General features: G+C 40.0%; 2 protein-coding genes across 11 annotated transcripts in view; both read left to right on the top strand.

Moving 5' to 3' along the window:
• pdlim5a (PDZ and LIM domain 5a) overlaps positions 1–15,321 on the top strand; it is a 120,133-nt gene extending 104,812 nt beyond the window's left edge. For 5 of the 7 annotated variants that reach the window (XM_062025830.1, XM_062025831.1, XM_062025833.1 and 2 more), the window contains 6 exons: positions 1,186–1,262; positions 6,679–6,877; positions 7,076–7,256; positions 13,122–13,242; positions 13,308–13,423; positions 13,498–15,321. In XM_062025830.1, the coding sequence (XP_061881814.1) occupies positions 1,186–1,262; positions 6,679–6,877; positions 7,076–7,256; positions 13,122–13,242; positions 13,308–13,423; positions 13,498–13,587 (784 nt within the window). In that variant the 3' untranslated portion in view covers positions 13,588–15,321. The remainder of the gene's footprint in view (positions 1–1,185; positions 1,263–6,678; positions 6,878–7,075; positions 7,257–13,121; positions 13,243–13,307; positions 13,424–13,497) is intronic. The other 2 variants (XM_062025836.1, XM_062025834.1) reach the window with 2 other exon arrangements.
• Positions 15,322–16,797: 1,476 nt separating this feature from the next.
• Positions 16,798–19,385, top strand: part of bmpr1ba (bone morphogenetic protein receptor, type IBa) — a 204,397-nt gene continuing 201,809 nt past the window's right edge. For 3 of the 4 annotated variants that reach the window (XM_062024286.1, XM_062024288.1, XM_062024284.1), the window contains exon 1: positions 16,798–17,016. The gene's annotated coding sequence lies outside the window, so the exon portion shown is untranslated. The remainder of the gene's footprint in view (positions 17,017–19,385) is intronic. The other variant, XM_062024285.1, reaches the window with a different exon arrangement.

Raw genomic sequence — 19,385 nt, 5'->3', positions numbered from 1 at the left:
GCTCAAAGGAAGGTCAGTTTTGTACCTTCTGTAACGAGCTAAACTGTTTTCAGATGTGTGAACATGATTGCACAAGGGTTTTCTAATCATCAATTAGCCTTCTGAGCCAAAGAGCAAACACATTGTACCATTAGAACACTGGAGTGATAGTTTCTGGAAATGGGCCTCTATACACCTATGTAGATATTGCACCAAAAACCAGACATTTGCAGCTAGAATAGTCATTTACCACATTAGCAATGTATAGAGTGTATTTCTTTAAAGTTAAGACTAGTTTGAAGTTATCTTCATTGAAAAGTACAGCGCTTTTCCTTCAAAAATAAGGACATTTCAATGTGACCCCAAACTTTTGAACGGTAGTGTATGTAATGATAACTTCAATTACAAAAGAAAGCAGATAAATAGAGGGGAAGAAAGAGAAGCGAACTGTATTAACCTTGTAGATTGTTATAGTAAAAATAGACTTCCATGCTTTTCCTAGTTGTCATCCGTTTTGACGTGTAGAATAGCGTCTGGAGCACAATAGTTTGATATGTCTGGGAACGCGACTGACGTATAATCCTTGATATCACTCAACAAATCTTTTGTTGATAAATTATAGGGAATTTATTCCATTGAATAGTTCGATTTTTTGCTGGTATCAGATTTTTGGAGGAAGATTTAAGTCTCTTTTGTACTCATCTTAGCTTGGTTGACCACCACTGGTTTCACTTTCGGCAAGAAGTCACCGTGTCGGGATACAGGCAATTACTACTAAAGCAGACCGAAAAAAGGCTGCTTTTTTCCTTTTTTTTAAAAATATTAAAATTACAGACATAGAGAGTAAAACTGTAGTTGTAAGAATGATCTAAAATAAACAAAAACTCTAATAAAACAAATAAATACATTTAACAGTCACAGCAATGCATAGTATTAGTAACATGCTGCAAATGCTTGGTCACTTGTTGCTAGGCAGAGTTGGTAGGGAACAGGAAGTCAACACACACACTAAGACAATCAACTAAAAGAAACAGAAGAAGAAACAGTAAGTATTATAAGACAAGTTCATGTCTAAATAATTCACCTACAGCTGCTCTGCATTAAATATAAGATGCATACTAGATTGTAAGGAAAACAATGCCATCTGGTGGTGTAACGTTATGTAATCATTTCGTTTGCAATATTCGTTGTCTTTTTTTTACACAGTGAAAATGAGCCGCAACCCAGCAGCCATGATTTCGCCACTGTCAAGACGATGATAAAAGCACCCACAGCAACCCACGGTAAATTAGTGTGTGCGTGTGTGTGTGTGTGTGTTGGCACAATGCATTTATTGGTCACAACATTAGGTATACCTTCATAATCCAATGTAACACATACAGCACAGCGCTTGCATTGGATCTCATTTGATTTGATTGTGCAGGTGTACCTAATGTAATGGTTGGAGAGTCACAGCATGAACTCAGTACGTTTAATAATGTAATACCAATTAAAACAAGTCAATCGGAAATGTTTTGAATCTTTTTTACTGTGATCTGTCAAGCGTTTTCGTTTGACGTTTCAATTGACCATAAAAATAATTGATATTTTGAACGTTTTCAATGATTTACCGCATTTTTCGGACTATAAGTCGCTCCGGAGTATAAGTCGCACCGGCCGAAAATGCATAATAAAGAAGGAAAAACCATATATAAGTCGCACTGGAGTATAAGTCGCATTTTTGGGGGAAATGTATTTGATAAAAGCCAACACCAAGAATAGACATTTGAAAGGCAATTTAAAATAAATAAAGAATAGTGAACAACAGGCTGAATAAGTGTACGTTATATGAGGTATAAATAACCAACTGAGAACGTGCCTGGTATGTTAACGTAACATATTATGGTAAGAGTCATTCAAATAACTATAACATATAGAACATGCTATACGTTTACCAAACAATCTGTCCCTCCTAATCGCTAAATCCCATGAAATCTTATACGTCTAGTCTCTTACGTGAATGAGCTAAATAATATTATTTGATATTTTATGGTAATGTGTTAATAATTTCACACATAAGTCGCTCCTGAGTATAAGTCGCACCCCCGGCCAAACTATGAAAAAAACTGCGTCCGAAAAATACGGTAGGTAGCATAGTTAAACACATAGACATTCAGTTACTTTAAAGTGTTTTTGGTTTAATACGTAAGTACAGTAAGTACACTGCAAAAAGTCAGTGTTCAAAAACAAGGAAAAAAATTACAAAAATTAGGTGTATTTTACTTGAACTAAGCAAAATTATCTGCCAATAGAACAAGAAAATTCGGCTTGTCAAGACTTTCCAAAACAAGTAAAATTAGCTAACCTCAATGAACCCAAAAATACCTTCAAATGAGTATATTCTCACTAATAACAACTGTACTACTATATGAGTACGTATTTTCTATTGTTCAATTGAAAATAAAACAGCAAATTCCATTTGGCTGTCATCTGTTTTAATATGAGACACAATTGTGTCAAAGTCATGTTGTTGTTTTTTTTTACATGCTTGAAATAAGAAATGATTACTTTAAAAAAGTAGTTTTATACTTGTGAGTGTTGATGACACAGCTTTGCAACAGTTGATATTCTAGTTTCAAGCATGTTTTACTCAATATAGGTCATCAAATCTCAGCAACAAGCTGTAATATCTTACTGAGATCATTTAGGACCAAAACCCTTAAAACAAGTAAAATACTCTAACATAAAATCTGCTTACTGAGAAGAATGATCTTATCACACAGAAAATAAGCAAATATCACCCTTATTTGAGATATGTAATCTTACTTAAATTTCAGTTTTTGCAGTGTATAGGAAGTGGATTCATTTGGTCCCATTCTTTGCGGTTTACCTGACACATGAAATGTGACGAATTTAGGGTGTGCACTATCCACTTTAGCCGCCAGATGGCAGTAGAGTGTTGAACATGTTCAAATGAGTTTTGTGGCAATTGCAACTTCGACAGCAGCGTCAGTTGCTGTGTAGAGTGGCACTTTCCATCATTTTCAGCAGACTGCATTGCAAAATGATTCCACGAGATCCACCCAAGGAATCCCTTCCCTACTGTATCACTTAGTACACTGCAAAAACTGAAATCTAAGTCAGATTAAATATCTCAAATAAGGGTGATATTTGCTTATTTTCTGTCTGAGAAGATAATTCTTCTCACTAAGCAGATTTTATGTTAGAGTGTTTTACTTGTTTTAAGTGTTTTGGTCCTAAATGATCTCAGTAAGATATTACAGCTTGTTGCTGAGATTTGATGACCTATATTGAGTAAAACATGCTTGAAACTAGAATATCAACTGTTGCAAAGCTGTGTCATCAACACTCACAAGTATAAAATTACTTTTTTAAAGTAATAATTTCTTACTTCAAGCATGAAAAAAAAAAAAATCATGATGCCGAGCGCATTCATTATGTCAAGATAATGGCACTAGCATTTACTTCATTTAAGAATATTTTTCAACATATTGAGCAAAAGGTCTCCTTTTTCTACCAAGAAAAGTGCACTTGTTATTAGTGAGAATATACTTATTTTAAGGTGTTTTGGGGTTCATTGAGGTTAGCTAATTTTACTTGTTTTGGAAAGTCTTGACAAGCCAAATTTTCTTGTTCTATTGGCAGATAATTTTGCTAAGTTCAAATAAAATACCCCTAATTTTTGTAATTTTTTTTCTTGTTTTTGAACACTGACTTTTTACAGGGTATAATTATGTTCATTGCTTTTTCTTAATCCAAGTGTGTGCTCGCAAAAAGTCAGACAATTTACTTTTTTGTACTCGTGTTGATAAATATAGTCCTCACAATTATTTCTCATTTGAGAAAAGTTCAATTCTAAATCAGGCGGGGAGTAAAAGGGATTTACTGCCGTCCTCCTGCTTGTTATTGCAGCCAGTTAGCGAGCAGGGAAAAAGGCTTATTTTCCGAGAAATACTTCTTTTTTTTCCCCCCTTTCTTGTCTCCCTTAGACGCAGCAGCTCTATTCTGTCACAAAGATAATATTTATTAAAGTGAGGAGTTGGGTGTAAGGTTTTAAGGTGTAAGGCACAGAGCGACATTATTAGAACACGTTTGATTCAGACTAAGAGTGAAATGAAAGGGATACATTTTATATTTGTTTGGTTTAGTGACTGTAAGTCACACACCAGTCTGTCGCCCTGATAGAATTGCCTCGTAAAAGCGGCCAGGCACCGCGGGGACCCTGCCTGCCTCATGAAAATATACTGCAGGCCGTATAGTGACCCAAAAAACGTAGTAAGTTGCTCACTTTTTTATTTAAGTCACGGAGGTAAGGCCTGTGCGGATTTTCAGCCCTCCAGCCATATCTGGTAACTTAAGGTGCATTGTATAGTATTATCAGTATTATCATGACTGTGACGGTCTCAAGCCGTCGTGTGGGTTCCAAGGACCACCAAGCACAGACATTCTGCGAGCAGGTGTAGACTTCTTTATTTTTCAATTAGAAAAAGTCTCTTGCGGGTTGCTTTTTCAGCTCTGCCACTTTCACTGCTCGCTCCTCGGTTCGCTTTTCAGCCTTCCGCATGGTCTGCATCTGCCTCTCGCTCTCTTCCACGCTGCATGTGTTGCTGTTCGCTCTCCAACTCCTTCTGCCCCGTCGTTCTCGGCTGCCGCCCTTTTACACACTGAGAGGGGATTACTCAATGGTGCCCAGGTGCGCGATCCACGCACCTGATCGAACCCGGCGCGCCCCGCCTCGCTGCTCGCTCGCCGTCCACGCCTCCTCGCCGTCATCATGGAGTGGGCTCCGGTATGCCCTGCCTCGCTGTCGGACTGCCGGCCCCGCCTCTCCACAATGACATTTCTCTTAGCCAATCAAACAGTAAAGACAACAATGAAAAGGGATATTTAAAAATAACCCTTATTATAAATGAGGTCAATCAATCAATCAATCAATCAATGTTTTATTTATATAACCCTAAATAACAAGTGTCTCAAAGGGCTGCACAAGCCACAACGACATCCTCGGCTCAGATCCTACATCAGGGCAAGGAAAAACTCAACCCAGTGGGATGACAATGAGAAACCTTGGAGAGGACCGCAGATGTGGGTGACCCCCCCTCTCCCCCTCCGGTGCAATGGACGTCGAGTGGATCTAGCATAATATTGTGAGAGTCCAGTCCATAGTGGATTTAACATAACAGTGAGAGTCCAGTCTATAGTGGATCTAACATAATAGTGAGAGTCAAGTCCATAGTGGATCTAACATAATAGTGTGAGAGTCTAGTCCATAGTGGATCTAACATAACAGTGAGAGTCCAGTCCATAGTGTATCTAACATAATAGTGAGAGTCCAGTCCATAGTGGATCTAGCATAATATTGTGAGAGTCCAGTCCATAGTGGATCTAGCATAATATTGTGAGAGTCCAGTCCATAGTGGATCTAGCATAATATTGTGAGAGTCCAGTCCATAGTGGATTTAACATAACAGTGAGAGTCCAGTCTATAGTGGATCTAACATAATAGTGAGAGTCCAGTCCATAGTGGATCTAACATAATAGTGTGAGAGTCCAGTCCATAGTGGATCTAACATAACAGTGAGAGTCCAGTCCATAGTGGATCTAACATAATAGTGAGAGTCCAGTCCATAGTGGATCTAGCATAATATTGTGAGAGTCCAGTCCATAGTGGATTTAACATAACAGTGAGAGTCCAGTCTATAGTGGATCTAACATAATAGTGAGAGTCCAGTCCATAGTGGATCTAACATAATAGTGTGAGAGTCCAGTCCATAGTGGATCTAACATAACAGTGAGAGTCCAGTCCATAGTGGATCTAACATAATAGTGAGAGTCCAGTCCATAGTGGATCTAACATAATAGTGTGAGAGTCCAGTCCATAGTGGATCTAACATAACAGTGAGAGTCAAGTCCATAGTGGATCTAACATAACAGTGAGAGTCCAGTCCATAGTGGATCTAACATAACAGTGAGAGTCCAGTCCATAGTGGATCTAACATAATAGTGAGAGTCCAGTCCATAGTGGATCTTACATAATAGTGTGAGAGTCCAGTCCGTAGTGGATCTAACATAATAGTGTGAGAGTCCAGTCCATAGTGGATCTAACATAATAGTGTGAGAGTCCAGTCCATAGTGGATCTAACATAATAGTGTGAGAGTCCAGTCCATAGTGGATCTAACATAATAGTGAGAGAGTCCAGTCCATAGTGGATCTAACATAATAGTGAGAGAGTCCAGTCCATAATGGATCTAACATAATAGTGTGAGAGTCCAGTCCATAGTGGATCTAACATAATAGTGAGAATCCAGTCCATAGTGGATCTTACATAATAGTGAGAGTCCAGTCCATAGTGGGGCCAGCAGGAGACCATCCCGAGCGGAGACAGGTCAGCAGCGCAGAGATGTCCCCAACCGATGCACAGGCGAGCGGTCCTCCCCGGGTCCCGACTCTGGACAGCCAGCACTTCATCCGTGGCCACCGAACCTGTGTCCCACCCTCCACAAGGGAGAGGGGGGCAGAGGAGAAAAGAAAAGAAACGGCAGATCAACTGGTCTAAAAAGGGGGTCTATTTAAAGGCTAGAGTATACAAATGAGTTTTAAGATGGGACTTAAATGCTTCTACTGAGGTAGCATCTCTAACTGTTACAATGTCAAAACAACTTAGGAGTTTCATGCATGTCCTTCTCGTCCTCCCACAGGTGTTGCTGCTCCCCAGTCCGGTCTGATCACACCTTCCTTTGGTATGAAGTCTAACGGCACTGCGCCCCGGTGTCCCGCCCCGGTCCGACCCGTGCCTCAGCCACACCCTAAAGACGAGGACACGCTGGTCCAAATGGCGGAACACTTCCCTGCCGGGACTCGAACGCCCATGTGTGCACACTGCAACATGGTCATCAGGTGAGGCCTGTACTGTAGGTACAAAGCAAATGATTTGTGATATGTAGAATAAAACATGAAGTAGCGGCTTCCTCCAAATATGCTGACCCTGGTGATACCTGTTATTTATTTCACTGGTGTTGTCCAAAGGTGTGTCCAAACCTTCCGCCTGTACTGTATATATATTTTTTGATTTATGATCTTCTTTCCTTCCTTCAGAGGGCCATTTTTGGTAGCAATGGGCAAGTCGTGGCATAAAGAAGAGTTTAACTGTGTCCACTGCCACACGTCCCTGGCAGACATTGGCTTTGTGGAAGAACAAGGTTGTGTTTACTGCGAGCACTGCTACGAAGACTTCTTTGCCCCCACCTGCAGCCGCTGCCAGGCCAAGATACTCGGGGTGAGCCACTCACCTTATCTGGAGTCTAGTGTTGAGTGATTTGGATTATTATCTGAGGTTCTTTCCATTTTAAAATAAGACACTTTGAAATGTTTTACTTAGTAGGGATGGAACGCTTTATGAACAAATCTGAACCGTTCGGTTGACCCAGTTCTTCTCGAGGTGGGGGAGAGGAACGTGCTTTATCAGTATCATGCAGTGTCATGCTTCAAACTCAAAAGCTGTGCACTCCAAAATGTGCTCATTAATGTTGTTAACCCTGACTATTTCTTTTTGATTAAAGACAATATATAAGCACTAGAGATGTCCGATAATGGCTTTTTTGCCGATATCAGATATTCCGATATTGTCCAACTCTTAATTACCGATACCGATATCAACCGATATATACAGTCATGGAATTAACACATTATTATGCCTGATTTTGTTGTGAGGCCCCGCTGGATGCATTAAACAATGTAACAAGGTTTTCCAAAATAAATCAACTCAAGTTATGGAAAAAAAATGCCAACATGGCACTGCCATATTTATTATTGAAGTCACAAAGTGCATTATTTTTTTTAACATGCCTCAAAACAGCAGCTTGGAATTCGGGACATGCTCATGAGGAGGTTGAGGGGGGGTGTATATTGTAGTGTCCCGTAAGAGTTAGTGCTGCAAGGGGTTGTGGGTATTTGTTCTATTGTGTTTATGTTGTGTTACGGTGCAGATGTTCTCCCGAAATGTGTTTGTCATTCTTGTTTGGTGTGGGTTCACAGTGTGGCGCATATTTGTAACAGTGTTAGAGTTGTTTATACGGTCACCCTCAGTGTGACCCGTATGGCTGTTGACCAAGTATGCTTTGCATTCACTTGTGTGTGTGAAAAGCCGTAGATATTATGTGGTTGGGCCGGCACGCAAAGGCAGTGCCTTTAAGGTTTATTGGCGCTCTGTACTTCTCCCTACGTCCGTATACACAGCGGCGTTTTAAAAAGTCATACGTTTTACTTTAACAGGATAAACTTTGTCAAATGATATGAAAGCATGTATTAATTACAAAGATTATTATTAAGGCTCAGGTCAGGCTGATTATTTTTTTTTAATACAAATCAAATACTGTATACTGCAAAAGAAGGGACTCATAAAAATTGATGACAAATACATTAACATACAATTACGAAGTGCTAAAATAAATAACTAAATAAGTAATATTAACCTCTAAAGGCCTTAGTGGCCACATGCGTGGACAGCACCTTTTAGCTCTTATTTCCAAAATTGTGTACACTACTGAATTGGGGTCTTATGCCGACATATGGACACTTATACTGCCATCTGGTGGTGTCAGAAGAGTATAACATACAATGGAATTTGGAAAAAAAAGTGTAAAAATAAAAATTAGCATGTCACTACACATGAAGTACACATTTGTGTACATATGGACTAAGTACATCATATAAAAAGATTATTTTTAGTTTTTATTCTAATTAGGGTCCAATAAGCTTAAATAGCAAAGAGAAATAAAAAAAGCATGTAAACAAACAGCTTGGCCTTATATGAAAAAAAGCAATTTCTTAAATAAACTGTCAATAAAACCAAAATGCAAAAGAAAATACAGCTTCACAGCTTTAGTCATCATTTTTGCGTTTAAGAAATGTCTCTACGACTTTAGCTCTAGACTTCTTCTGTTTGTTTGCGATTGTCATTACTGCCACAAGAGGTGGAAAAGCGTATTACAATTGGGTACCGCTGCGGCCCATATGGGCCACCGACCTGGAAATGGAGGTTTTTTTGGCGGCCCTTTAGGGGGCGCTCGAGGACCAACAATGAGCCCCGACCCTACGGTTAAACAACACTATTGTACATTTTTTATTATTTATTTTACATTTTTTACAATATATTTTTTACTATACAGAATTTAAATATTTTTTAAAATTCATGTTAAAATTAATTCTTGTTTTTTCTGTCAACATAATGAAATCACTGTAAAACATAATTGTAGTTGAAAAGGCAGTTAAAATAAATCAAAATAAACACTAAAACTGTTTTTTTTTAATTAAAATTGTAATTAATTTCATCATATTCATCCTCTTAAGAAATATAATACATGTATTCATTAATATCGAAAAACAAATATGCGTATTTATTTGTTATTGGTAATAAATATAATTCAATCCCTATGTTTATGGGTGCATATTTTTATTGACGTTGTTTATTTGAAAAACAAATGTTCTATTTAACATAGTTAATGGCTATTTTCTTAATAAATACAGTTAAGTACAGACCTAATTTCCTTAAGTAGAAAAGTGTTAAAGAACATAAACACTTCCAGATGAAATATGGACATATCCCGTATATGTTGCAGCTGTGTTAGAGTAATTAGTCTTTGGCTGCAGGTGCAAAGTGTTAATTCAACATGTCAGGAGCTGGATGTATTTGTGCTGCGCTAACACTTGACTGACGTTCATCCATCCCGTGTTCTAACCTCCTCGGGCCCCCCGGTCCCTTTCAAGCCTCCATTTCTCACACATCTTCAAGCAGCTCAGGGCGTCTCATTAACCTGTTTTCTCACCCTCTCGCTGATAATCCCCTAATTTGGGGCGACCCCGCCAGTTTTCCATCGATTCCCTGTCCGCTCGTGTTCTTTCCCGGTGGGAAAGCGCGACGACTATCTTTAAGTCGAGTCATGTGCACCTTGAGTAAAGTCACCAAGAAAGAAAAAAAAGTCATGGTTAAGTTGGTCATAATAGCACAAGTGTGACATCAAGAGTCAATAAACCCTGTGGTTGAATGGGTGTATTATGAAAAGATGGAAAGCCAAATGCACCATAAGTTGTACAATTTGGAATTGAAAGCCGTATTGTCAGCACAACAGGTGGTGACAATGGTGTGGTGTGATTTGCTTTGTCTTTGGCTTTTTTGTGTGATAGGACGAGGGATGGTTGCCAACGTGAACGGTAGTAAGTCCACTGAAAAAAGAAGACGCAAATACATACAATTACACATATACTCACATACATACATACATACATACATATGTACCTACGCTCCCACATACATACACAAATACAGTACATACCTACAAACCCCGTTTCCATATGAGTTGGGAAATTGTGTTAGATGTAAATATAAACAGAATACAATGATTTGCAAATCCTTTTCAACCCATATTCAATTGAATGCACTATAAAGACAAGATATTTGATGTTCAAACTCATGAACTTTATTTTTTTTTTGCAAATAATAATTTACTTAGAATTTCATGGCTGCAACACGTGCCAAAGTAGTTGGGAAAGGGCATGTTCACCACTGTGTTACATGGCCTTTCCTTTTAACAACACTCAGTAAACGTTTGGGAACTGAGGAGACACATTTTTGAAGCTTCTCAGGTGGAATTCTTTCCCATTCTTGCTTGATGTACAGCTTAAGTTGTTCAACAGTCCGGGGGTCTCCGTTGTGGTATTTTAGGCTTCATAATGCGCCACACATTTTCAATGGGAGACAGGTCAGGACTACAGGCAGGCCAGTCTAGTACCCGCACTCTTTTACTATGAAGCCACGTTGATGTATCACATGGTTTGACATTGTCTTGCTGAAATAAGCAGGGGCGTCCAGGGTAACGTTGCTTGGATGGCAACATATGTTGCTCCAAAACCTGTATGTACCTTTCAGCATTAATAGCGCCTTCACAGATGTGTAAGTTACCCATGTCTTGGGCACTAATACACCCCCATACCATCACACATGCTGGCTTTTCAACTTTGTGCCTATAACAATACGGATGGTTATTTTCCTCTTTGGTCCGGAGGACACAACGTCCACAGTTTCCAAAAACAATTGGAAATGTGGACTCGTCAGACCACAGAACATTTTTCCACTTTGTATCAGTCCATCTTAGATGAGCTCAGGCCCAGCGAAGCCGACGCTGTTTCTGGGTGTTGTTGATAAACGGTTTTCGCCTTGCATAGGAGAGTTTTAACTTGCACTTACAGATGTAGCGACCAACTGTAGTTACTGACAGTGGGTTTCTGAAGTGTTCCTGAGCCCATGTGGTGATATCCTTTACACACTGATGTCGCTTGTTGATGCAGTACAGCCTGAGGGATCGAAGGTCACGGGCTTAGCTGCTTACGTGCAGTGATTTCTCCAGATTCTCTGAACCCTTTGATGATATTACGGACCGTAGATGGTGAAATCCCTAAATTCCTTGCAATAGCTGGTTGAGAAAGATTTTTCTTAAACTGTTCAACAATTTGCTCACGCATTTGTTGACAAAGTGGTGACCCTCACCCCATCCTTGTTTGTGAATGACTGAGCATTTCATGAAATCTACTTTTATACCCAATCATGGCACCCACCCGTTCCCAATTTGCCTGTTCACCTGTGGGATGTTCCAAATAAGTGTTTGATGAGCATTCCTCAACTTTATCAGTATTTATTGCCACCTTTCCCAACTTCTTTGGCACGTGTTGCTGGCATCAAATTCTAAAGTTAATGATTATTTGCAACAAAAAAAAAAGTTTATCAGTTTGAACATCAAATATGTTGTCTTTGTAGCATATTCAACTGAATATGGGTTGAAAATTATTTGCAAATCATTGTATTCCGTTTATATTTACATCTAACACAATTTCCCAACTCATATGGAAACGGGGTTTGTACATACTCAAAGTTCGTACATCCACAAACATACATATACACATACTGTACATATACATTCACTGTACAAACATACATATACACATACTGTACATATACAAGTACATATGCACACATACACTCATGCACACAATCACGTTTCGCCAAACATATATTAACGTTGTTGCCCTACCTAGGGTAAACTGGGTAACACGCTTAACCTATTGTTACTATAACAATTTACAAGGTTAATATAGGTTGCTTCTCTTTCTTCCCCTCCATTTTTCTGCATTCTTTCATATCTCTAGTTATCATTACGTATATGTATTGTTGCATTTGAAAAACTGTATCGTTGATAATAGAGGTAAATTATTGGTATTGTTCATTATCAATAGTGCTATTTCTATTGGTATTTTTATTGCTCCATTTGTAGTGTAATAATGTTCATTGTCATTTCTGTATTATTTTTTATTTCGCTAACTGCTTATTTGCTATCATATTTACCATCATATTTGTACATGTCGTATTTGCTGATGTTGCTCTATTGTTGTGTTTGCTGTTGTTGTTTTTGTCTCTCTGTCTAATCCCCCTCTTGTCCCCACAATTTCCCCCTCTGTCTTCCTTTTTTTTCTCTTTCTATCCCCTCCTGCTCCGGCCCGGCTGCACCAAGTGATAATATAAATACATTTGAATAAAGTCAAATACAAATAAGGCAACAAGAGAAGTATCCTACACCTCTCTTTTGTAAAGTAAACCTGAACAGCCGATATGGGCATCTACATCTACTATATTATTTGCCTGAAAAGCTGGACAGGACAAAAAAATAAAAAAGAAGAAGACTGGACAGGACAAAAAAATAAAAAAGAAGAAGACGCTAATGGTGCTTTATTTTGCTGATAAAATAAACACTATTAGCAGACAACTTTTGGCAATATAGTGTATTTTAGACTTATTTTACTCGGAAATACTGTCTTATATTTTGTGCAATAAACTAACCAACCTAAGTACATTTAATTAAGTTAATTATGCTAACATTTTTAAAATCAGGTGTCAGTCTTTGAAGGGTTGGTTAACTTCTTTTTACACTTGCAAGACAGGTAATGTTATCGTGTTTCTGAAAATACTGCCTGTGCAGCCAACGCACAGTTTATTATGGTTTGACCCTGGAAGTGATTATTGCTCCTTCCATGATGGAAACAATATGGAAATAAACTTTAAGGAGCTGAAGTCTTTGTGTTTGTGTGCGTTCAGGAGGTGATAAACGCCCTCAAGCAGGCGTGGCACGGCCACTGCTTCCTGTGCGCCGCCTGTCAGCGGCCCATAGGAAACAACACCTTCCACCTGGAGGACGGAGAACCGTACTGCGAACAAGGTGAGCAAAATGAGGAACTCCTATCTTATCTTACTCAAGTCTAATCTTATTCAACGGCTGGGTAGACTTCTACAGTTTGTTTGGCACGGGCTGCCACGGCTGTGAGTTCCCCATCGAGGCCGGAGACAAGTTCCTGGAGGCTCTGGGCTACACCTGGCACGACACCTGCTTCGTTTGCGCCGTGAGTGCACGCTCTTGCTGATTTCTAGCACTTTCTACAAAATACCCAAACGCTGGGGTTTTTTTTTTTTGCAGGTATGCTGCACCACTCTGGAGGGTCAGACCTTCTTCTCCAAGAAGGACAAACCTCTTTGCAAAAAACATGCCCAAACACTAAAAATATAACGTGTTTTTTTTTTCTTTTTCGTAAGTAAACATTCACTTGAAAATTACAGTCTAGCTTTGGAAAATAAAAGATGACCTTTGGTAGCAGAAGTACTAATATTTGTAATATAGTAATAATGGTGGTCAAGCCTACTTTTATACTAAACATATAATAGAAAATACATTTAGAGGAGATTTTTTTTTAAATTTTCATTAGTATTACTCGACGTAATCAGCAGTAAAGCAGCACTTATATGAATACAAATAAAAGGATCACACATGTATACACTGCAAAAACTGAAATCTAATTAAGATTAAATATCTCAAATAAGGGTGATATTTGCTTATTTTCTGTCTGATAAGGTAATTCTTAGTGTTTTACTTGTTTTTAGAGTTTTGGTCCTAAATGATCTCAATAAGATAATACAGCTTGTTGCTGAGAGTTGATGACCTATATTGAGTAAAACATGCTTGAAACTAGAATATCAACTGTTGCAAAGCTGTGTCATCAACACTCACAAGTATAAAACTACTTTTTTAAAGTAATCATTTCATATTTCAAGCATAAAAAAAAAAGCATGATTTTGACACAATCGTGTCTCATAATTAAAACAGATGACAACCAAACTGACTTTGCTGTTTTATTTTCAATGAAACAATAGAAAACACGTACTCATATAGTAGTACAGTTGGCACAGTACAGTAAAATGACAGTTAATGTTTAAACATTTGACATTTCAAACAATTTTGAACAGAAATAGTTCATGCACATTCAGATAAATTCCTCAAAATTACAATGAAAAAAGTTTTTGGCCGGGGGCCGGGCTGTATATATGCGCACTAATTGACTGAAAGAGCACGCATTTGGCGCGATGATGTCATGTTATTGATGGAAAAATGCATTTTTAGACCATATGATTTGCCTGAGCGGCTAGGAGACCCCGAGAGTAACAAGCGGTTGCCTTGTTGCCTTTCCATTAAGAACAATAAATTAGTTTTTAGTATAAGTTTGCTGGTTTCAAGAAATGTAATGCCGAGCGCATATCATGTCAAGATAATGGCACTAGCATTTACTTAATTTAAGAATATTTTTCAACATATTGAGCAAAAAGGTCTCATTTTTTTTTCTACCAAGAAAAGTGCACTTGTTATTAGTGAGAATATACTTATTTTAAGGTATTTTTGGGTTCATTCAGGTTGGCTAATTTTACTTGTTTTGGAATGTCTTGACAAGCCATATTTTCTTGTTCATTGGCAGATAATTTTGCTTAGTTCAAATAAAATACCCCTCATTTTTGTATTTTTTTTTTCTTGTTTTTGAACACTGACTTTTTGCAGTGTATATGTAATGTTTTTTTACTTCATATTTTATTTATGGGCAATATTAATGATGTGTCACAAAACAGTTTTAAAATGCATCAACTATATTGATAAAATACTGTATAAAAGAACATAAACATGTTTCCATATAATTTAGTTACTTATATTATTTGAATTATTCATTAAACATTACTGCATTTGGCTTCGTCCAGTGATTCTCAAACTGTGGTACATGTACCACGAGTGGTACGTGGGCTCCATCTAGTGGTATGCCAAATAATCCCTTAATTAAAATATTCAAGCACAGTGTTACTTGTTCAAACTGTGTGCTATGTGTGGCCAAAAATATTAAACATGATTGTTAAAAAAAAAAAAAATCTGCCTTGTTTTTAATGAATACCTAGGACAGGAGTCGGCAACCCAAAATGTTGAAAGAGCCATATTGGACCAAAAATACAAAAAAAACAATCTGTCTGGAGCCGGGGGACAGTCTCTCGCTGTCGGGGTTCCATGGACCACCAAGGACTGACATGACTGCAAGCAGTTTGTGACTTAGTTTATTTTTCAATAGTACTCAGTCTCTGGTCGGGTCGCTTTTCAGCTCCTTTGTCTTCCACTGCTCGCTCTTCCGGTCGCTTTTCAACCTCCCGCGTCGTCGTCTGTCCCTAGCTCTCTGTTGATTTCGCGCTGCATGTGCTCGCGTCTCTCCAGCTCCTTCTGCCCCGTCGTTATCAGCTGCCACCACACACTGGGAGGGGATTACACAATTGTGCGCAGCCGGGCGATCCACGCACCTGATGTTTATTACGGCAACAATCCCGGCGCGCCCCGCCTTTCCGCTGGCCCACCGGCGACGCCTCCTCACCGCCACCTCGGGGTCGGCCCCGGCGTGCCCCGCCTCGTTGTCGGTCTGCCGGCCACGCCTCCCCACAAGCCGCAAAAAAAACGTAACGGGGGGGTCACCCACATCTGCGGTCCTCTCCAAAGTTTCTCATTGTCATCCCACTGGGTTGAGTTTTTCCTTGCCCTTATGTGGGATCTGAACCGAGGATGTCGTTGTGGCTTGTGCAGCCCTTTGAGACACTTGTGATTTAGGACTATATAAATAAACATTGATTGATTGATTGTCTTGTGCTCCTATTTTGGTGGCTTTTCCTGTTTTGTTGGTATTTTCCTGTTGCAGTTTCATGCCTTCCTTTGAGCGACATTCAACGCACCTGAATTGTTTTAGCAATTAAGACTATTTCAGTTGTTGCTATCCTTCTTTGTGTGGACATTGTTGTCATGTCATGTACGGATGTACTTTGTGGACGCCATCTCTGCTCCACACGCTGTAAGTTTTTGCTGTCGTCCAGCATTCTGTTTTTCTTTACTTTGTAGCCAGTTTAGTTGTAGTTTCGTTCTGCATAGCCATCCCTAAGCTTCAATGCCTTTTTTTTTTAGGAGAACTCACCTTTTGTTTATTTTTGTTTTAAGCATTAGATACCTTTTTACCTGCGCACTGCCTCCCGCTGTCGTTTGCATATTGGGATCATGACAAAACCATGTTCAGACATCTACAAAGCAATTAGCTACCGTCTGCCACCTACTGATATGGAGGAGTATTACACCGACACTCAACAACGGCACATTATTTGTGGATTATAATTACTTGTTTGCAAAAAATAGCTGAAATGACATAATCCTACACGGCACACCAGACTGTGTGCCTTATAAACTATTCTTATCTTAACAAGCAATTATATGTTTATTATAACATGCTAATTAATAAAATAGGATATTTTGATATTGGTATCAATGAAGTGTTTGTTGATGTGTTCTTTATTTATTTTTTATTTTTTTAAATAACAACAAAATGGCAGTTTCCCAGGTACTGCACAGACTATCATTACATGCATGATAAGACTACAGTTGCAGCTCGAGTAGGCGCGTTCATGTGTGAGGCTGTGCGCGTACCCGAGGCAGCATACGTCACAGGAGCGCAGGAGCGTGAAGACTGTTCTGGTCCAGTCCACGTTAAGAAGTCTCATTTGAACACAAACCTCCCCGGACTACCAAGTGTCTCTGACCCAACCTCCACGCTGGAACCACACCGAGACCGGACTGGGTCGGACTACACATCGGCGCCAGGTAGTGTGACTGTTATGTGGAAGTTTGTCCCAAATTAACTTTTTGTTGTTGTTGTTGTTTTGAATTTGTCCGTATATTGATTGACATGATCGCTAGCTCGCAACTTTTTACCTATTTTTGTACATTTTCAAGAAGAATATTTGACTAAATAATCCTACTTATAAAGAATAAGTGATCCGTCTCACCTATTAACTATATGTTCGTTAGCCAAAACGTCGTTCATTCCAATGTACCATGACTGTAACCTGGGTTAGGGTCCTTTCATTCTAGTTCCAATTCAAATCAAAAACTAAATTAGGGCCGTTTTTCCATTTTTATTATACATGGAAGATTTTAAAACAAACAAAAAAGGGTTGATTTTCATTAAAATATTTCCATAAAATTGGATGTTGTGCTGTTTTCCTTTTAATGGGTTTTTATTTTTCCAGATAAAAACACAAAAATCTAATATATCCATCCATCCATCCATTTCCTACTGCTTTTCCCTTTTTTTTGGGTGGCGGGGGGTGCTGGAGCCTATCTCAGCTGCATTCATGCGGAAGGCGGGGTACACCCTGGACAAGTCGCCACCCAAAATGCAAAAATGCGTGGTTATCTGTGTGATGACAAATTGAACCGGAAGCAGTATTTCAGGTCCGTGTACCTTCCGTTCATCCATTTTCTACCGCTTGTCCCTTTTTTGGGGTGGCGGGGGGTGCTGGAGCCTATCTCAGCTGCATTCAGACGGAAGGCGGGGTACACCCTGGACAAGTCGCCACCCAAAATGCAAAAATGCGTGGTTATCTGTGTGATGACAAATTGAACCGGAAGCAGTATTTTAGGTCCGTGTACCTTCCGTTCATCCATCCATTTTTTACCGCTTATCCCTTTTTTTGGGGTGGCGGGGGGGTGCTGGAGCCTATCTCAGCTGCATTCGGGCGGAAGGCGGGGTACACCCTGGACAAGTCGCCACCCAAAATGCAAAAATGCGTGGTTATCTGTGTGATGACAAATTGAACCAGAAGCAGTATTTTAGGCCCGTGTACCTTCCGTTCATCCATCCATTTTTTACCGCTTATCCCTTTTGTTGGGGTGGCGGGGGGTGCTGGAGCCTATCTCAGCTGCATTCGGGCGGAAGGCGGAGTACGACCTGGACAAGTCGCCACCCAAAATGCAAAAATGCGTGGTTATCTGTGTGATGACAAATTGAACCGGAAGCAGTACTTTAGGTCCGTGTACCTTCCGTTCATCCATCCATTTTTTACCGCTTATCCCTTTTTTTGGGGTGGCGGGGGGGTGCTGGAGCCTATCTCAGCTGCATTCGGGCGGAAGGCGGGGTACACCCTGGACAAGTCGCCACCCAAAATGCAAAAATGTGTGGTTATCTGTGTGATGACAAATTGAACCAGAAGCAGTATTTTAGGCCCGTGTACCTTCCGTTCATCCATCCATTTTTTACCGCTTATCCCTTTTGTTGGGGTGGCAGGGGGTGCTGGAGCCTATCTCAGCTGCATTCAGACGGAAGGCGGGGTACACCCTGGACAAGTCGCCACCCAAAATGCAAAAATGCGTGGTTATCTGTGTGATGACAAATTGAACCGGAAGCAGTACTTTAGGTCTGTGTACCTTCCGTTCATCCATCCATTTTTTACCGCTTATCCCTTTTTTTGGGGTGGCGGGAGGGTGCTGGAGCCTATCTCAGCTGCATTCGGGTGGAAGGCGGGGTACACCCTGGACAAGTCGCCACCCAAAATGCAAAAATGCGTGGTTATCTGTGTGATGACAAATTGAACCAGAAGCAGTATTTTAGGCCCGTGTACCTTCCGTTCATCCATCCATTTTTTACCGCTTATCCCTTTTGTTGGGGTGGCGTGGGGTGCTGGAGCCTATCTCAGCTGCATTCGGGCGGAAGGCGGAGTACGACCTGGACAAGTCGCCACCCAAAATGCAAAAATGCGTGGTTATCTGTGTGATGACAAATTTAACCGGAAGCAGTATTTTAGGTCCGTGTACCTTCCGTTCATCCATTTTCTACCGCTTGTCCCTTTTTTGGGGTGGCGAGGGGTGCTGGAGCCTATCTCAGCTGCATTCAGACGGAAGGCGGGGTACACCCTGGACAAGTCGCCACCCAAAATGCAAAAATGCGTGGTTATCTGTGTGATGACAAATTGAACCGGAAGCAGTATTTTAGGTCCGTGTACCTTCCGTTCATCCATTTTCTACCGCTTGTCCCTTTTTTGGGGTGGCGGGGGGTGCTGGAGCCTATCTCAGCTGCATTCAGACGGAAGGCGGGGTACACCCTGGACAAGTCGCCACCCAAAATGCAAAAATGCGTGGTTATCTGTGTGATGACAAATTGAACCGGAAGCAGTATTTTAGGTCCGTGTACC

This window comes from Entelurus aequoreus, linkage group LG17, assembly GCF_033978785.1.
Source record: "Entelurus aequoreus isolate RoL-2023_Sb linkage group LG17, RoL_Eaeq_v1.1, whole genome shotgun sequence".
Lineage (NCBI taxonomy): Eukaryota > Metazoa > Chordata > Actinopteri > Syngnathiformes > Syngnathidae > Entelurus > Entelurus aequoreus.
The sequence above is the reverse complement of the archived record's forward strand: the minus strand, read 5'-3'. Positions and strand labels throughout refer to the sequence as shown.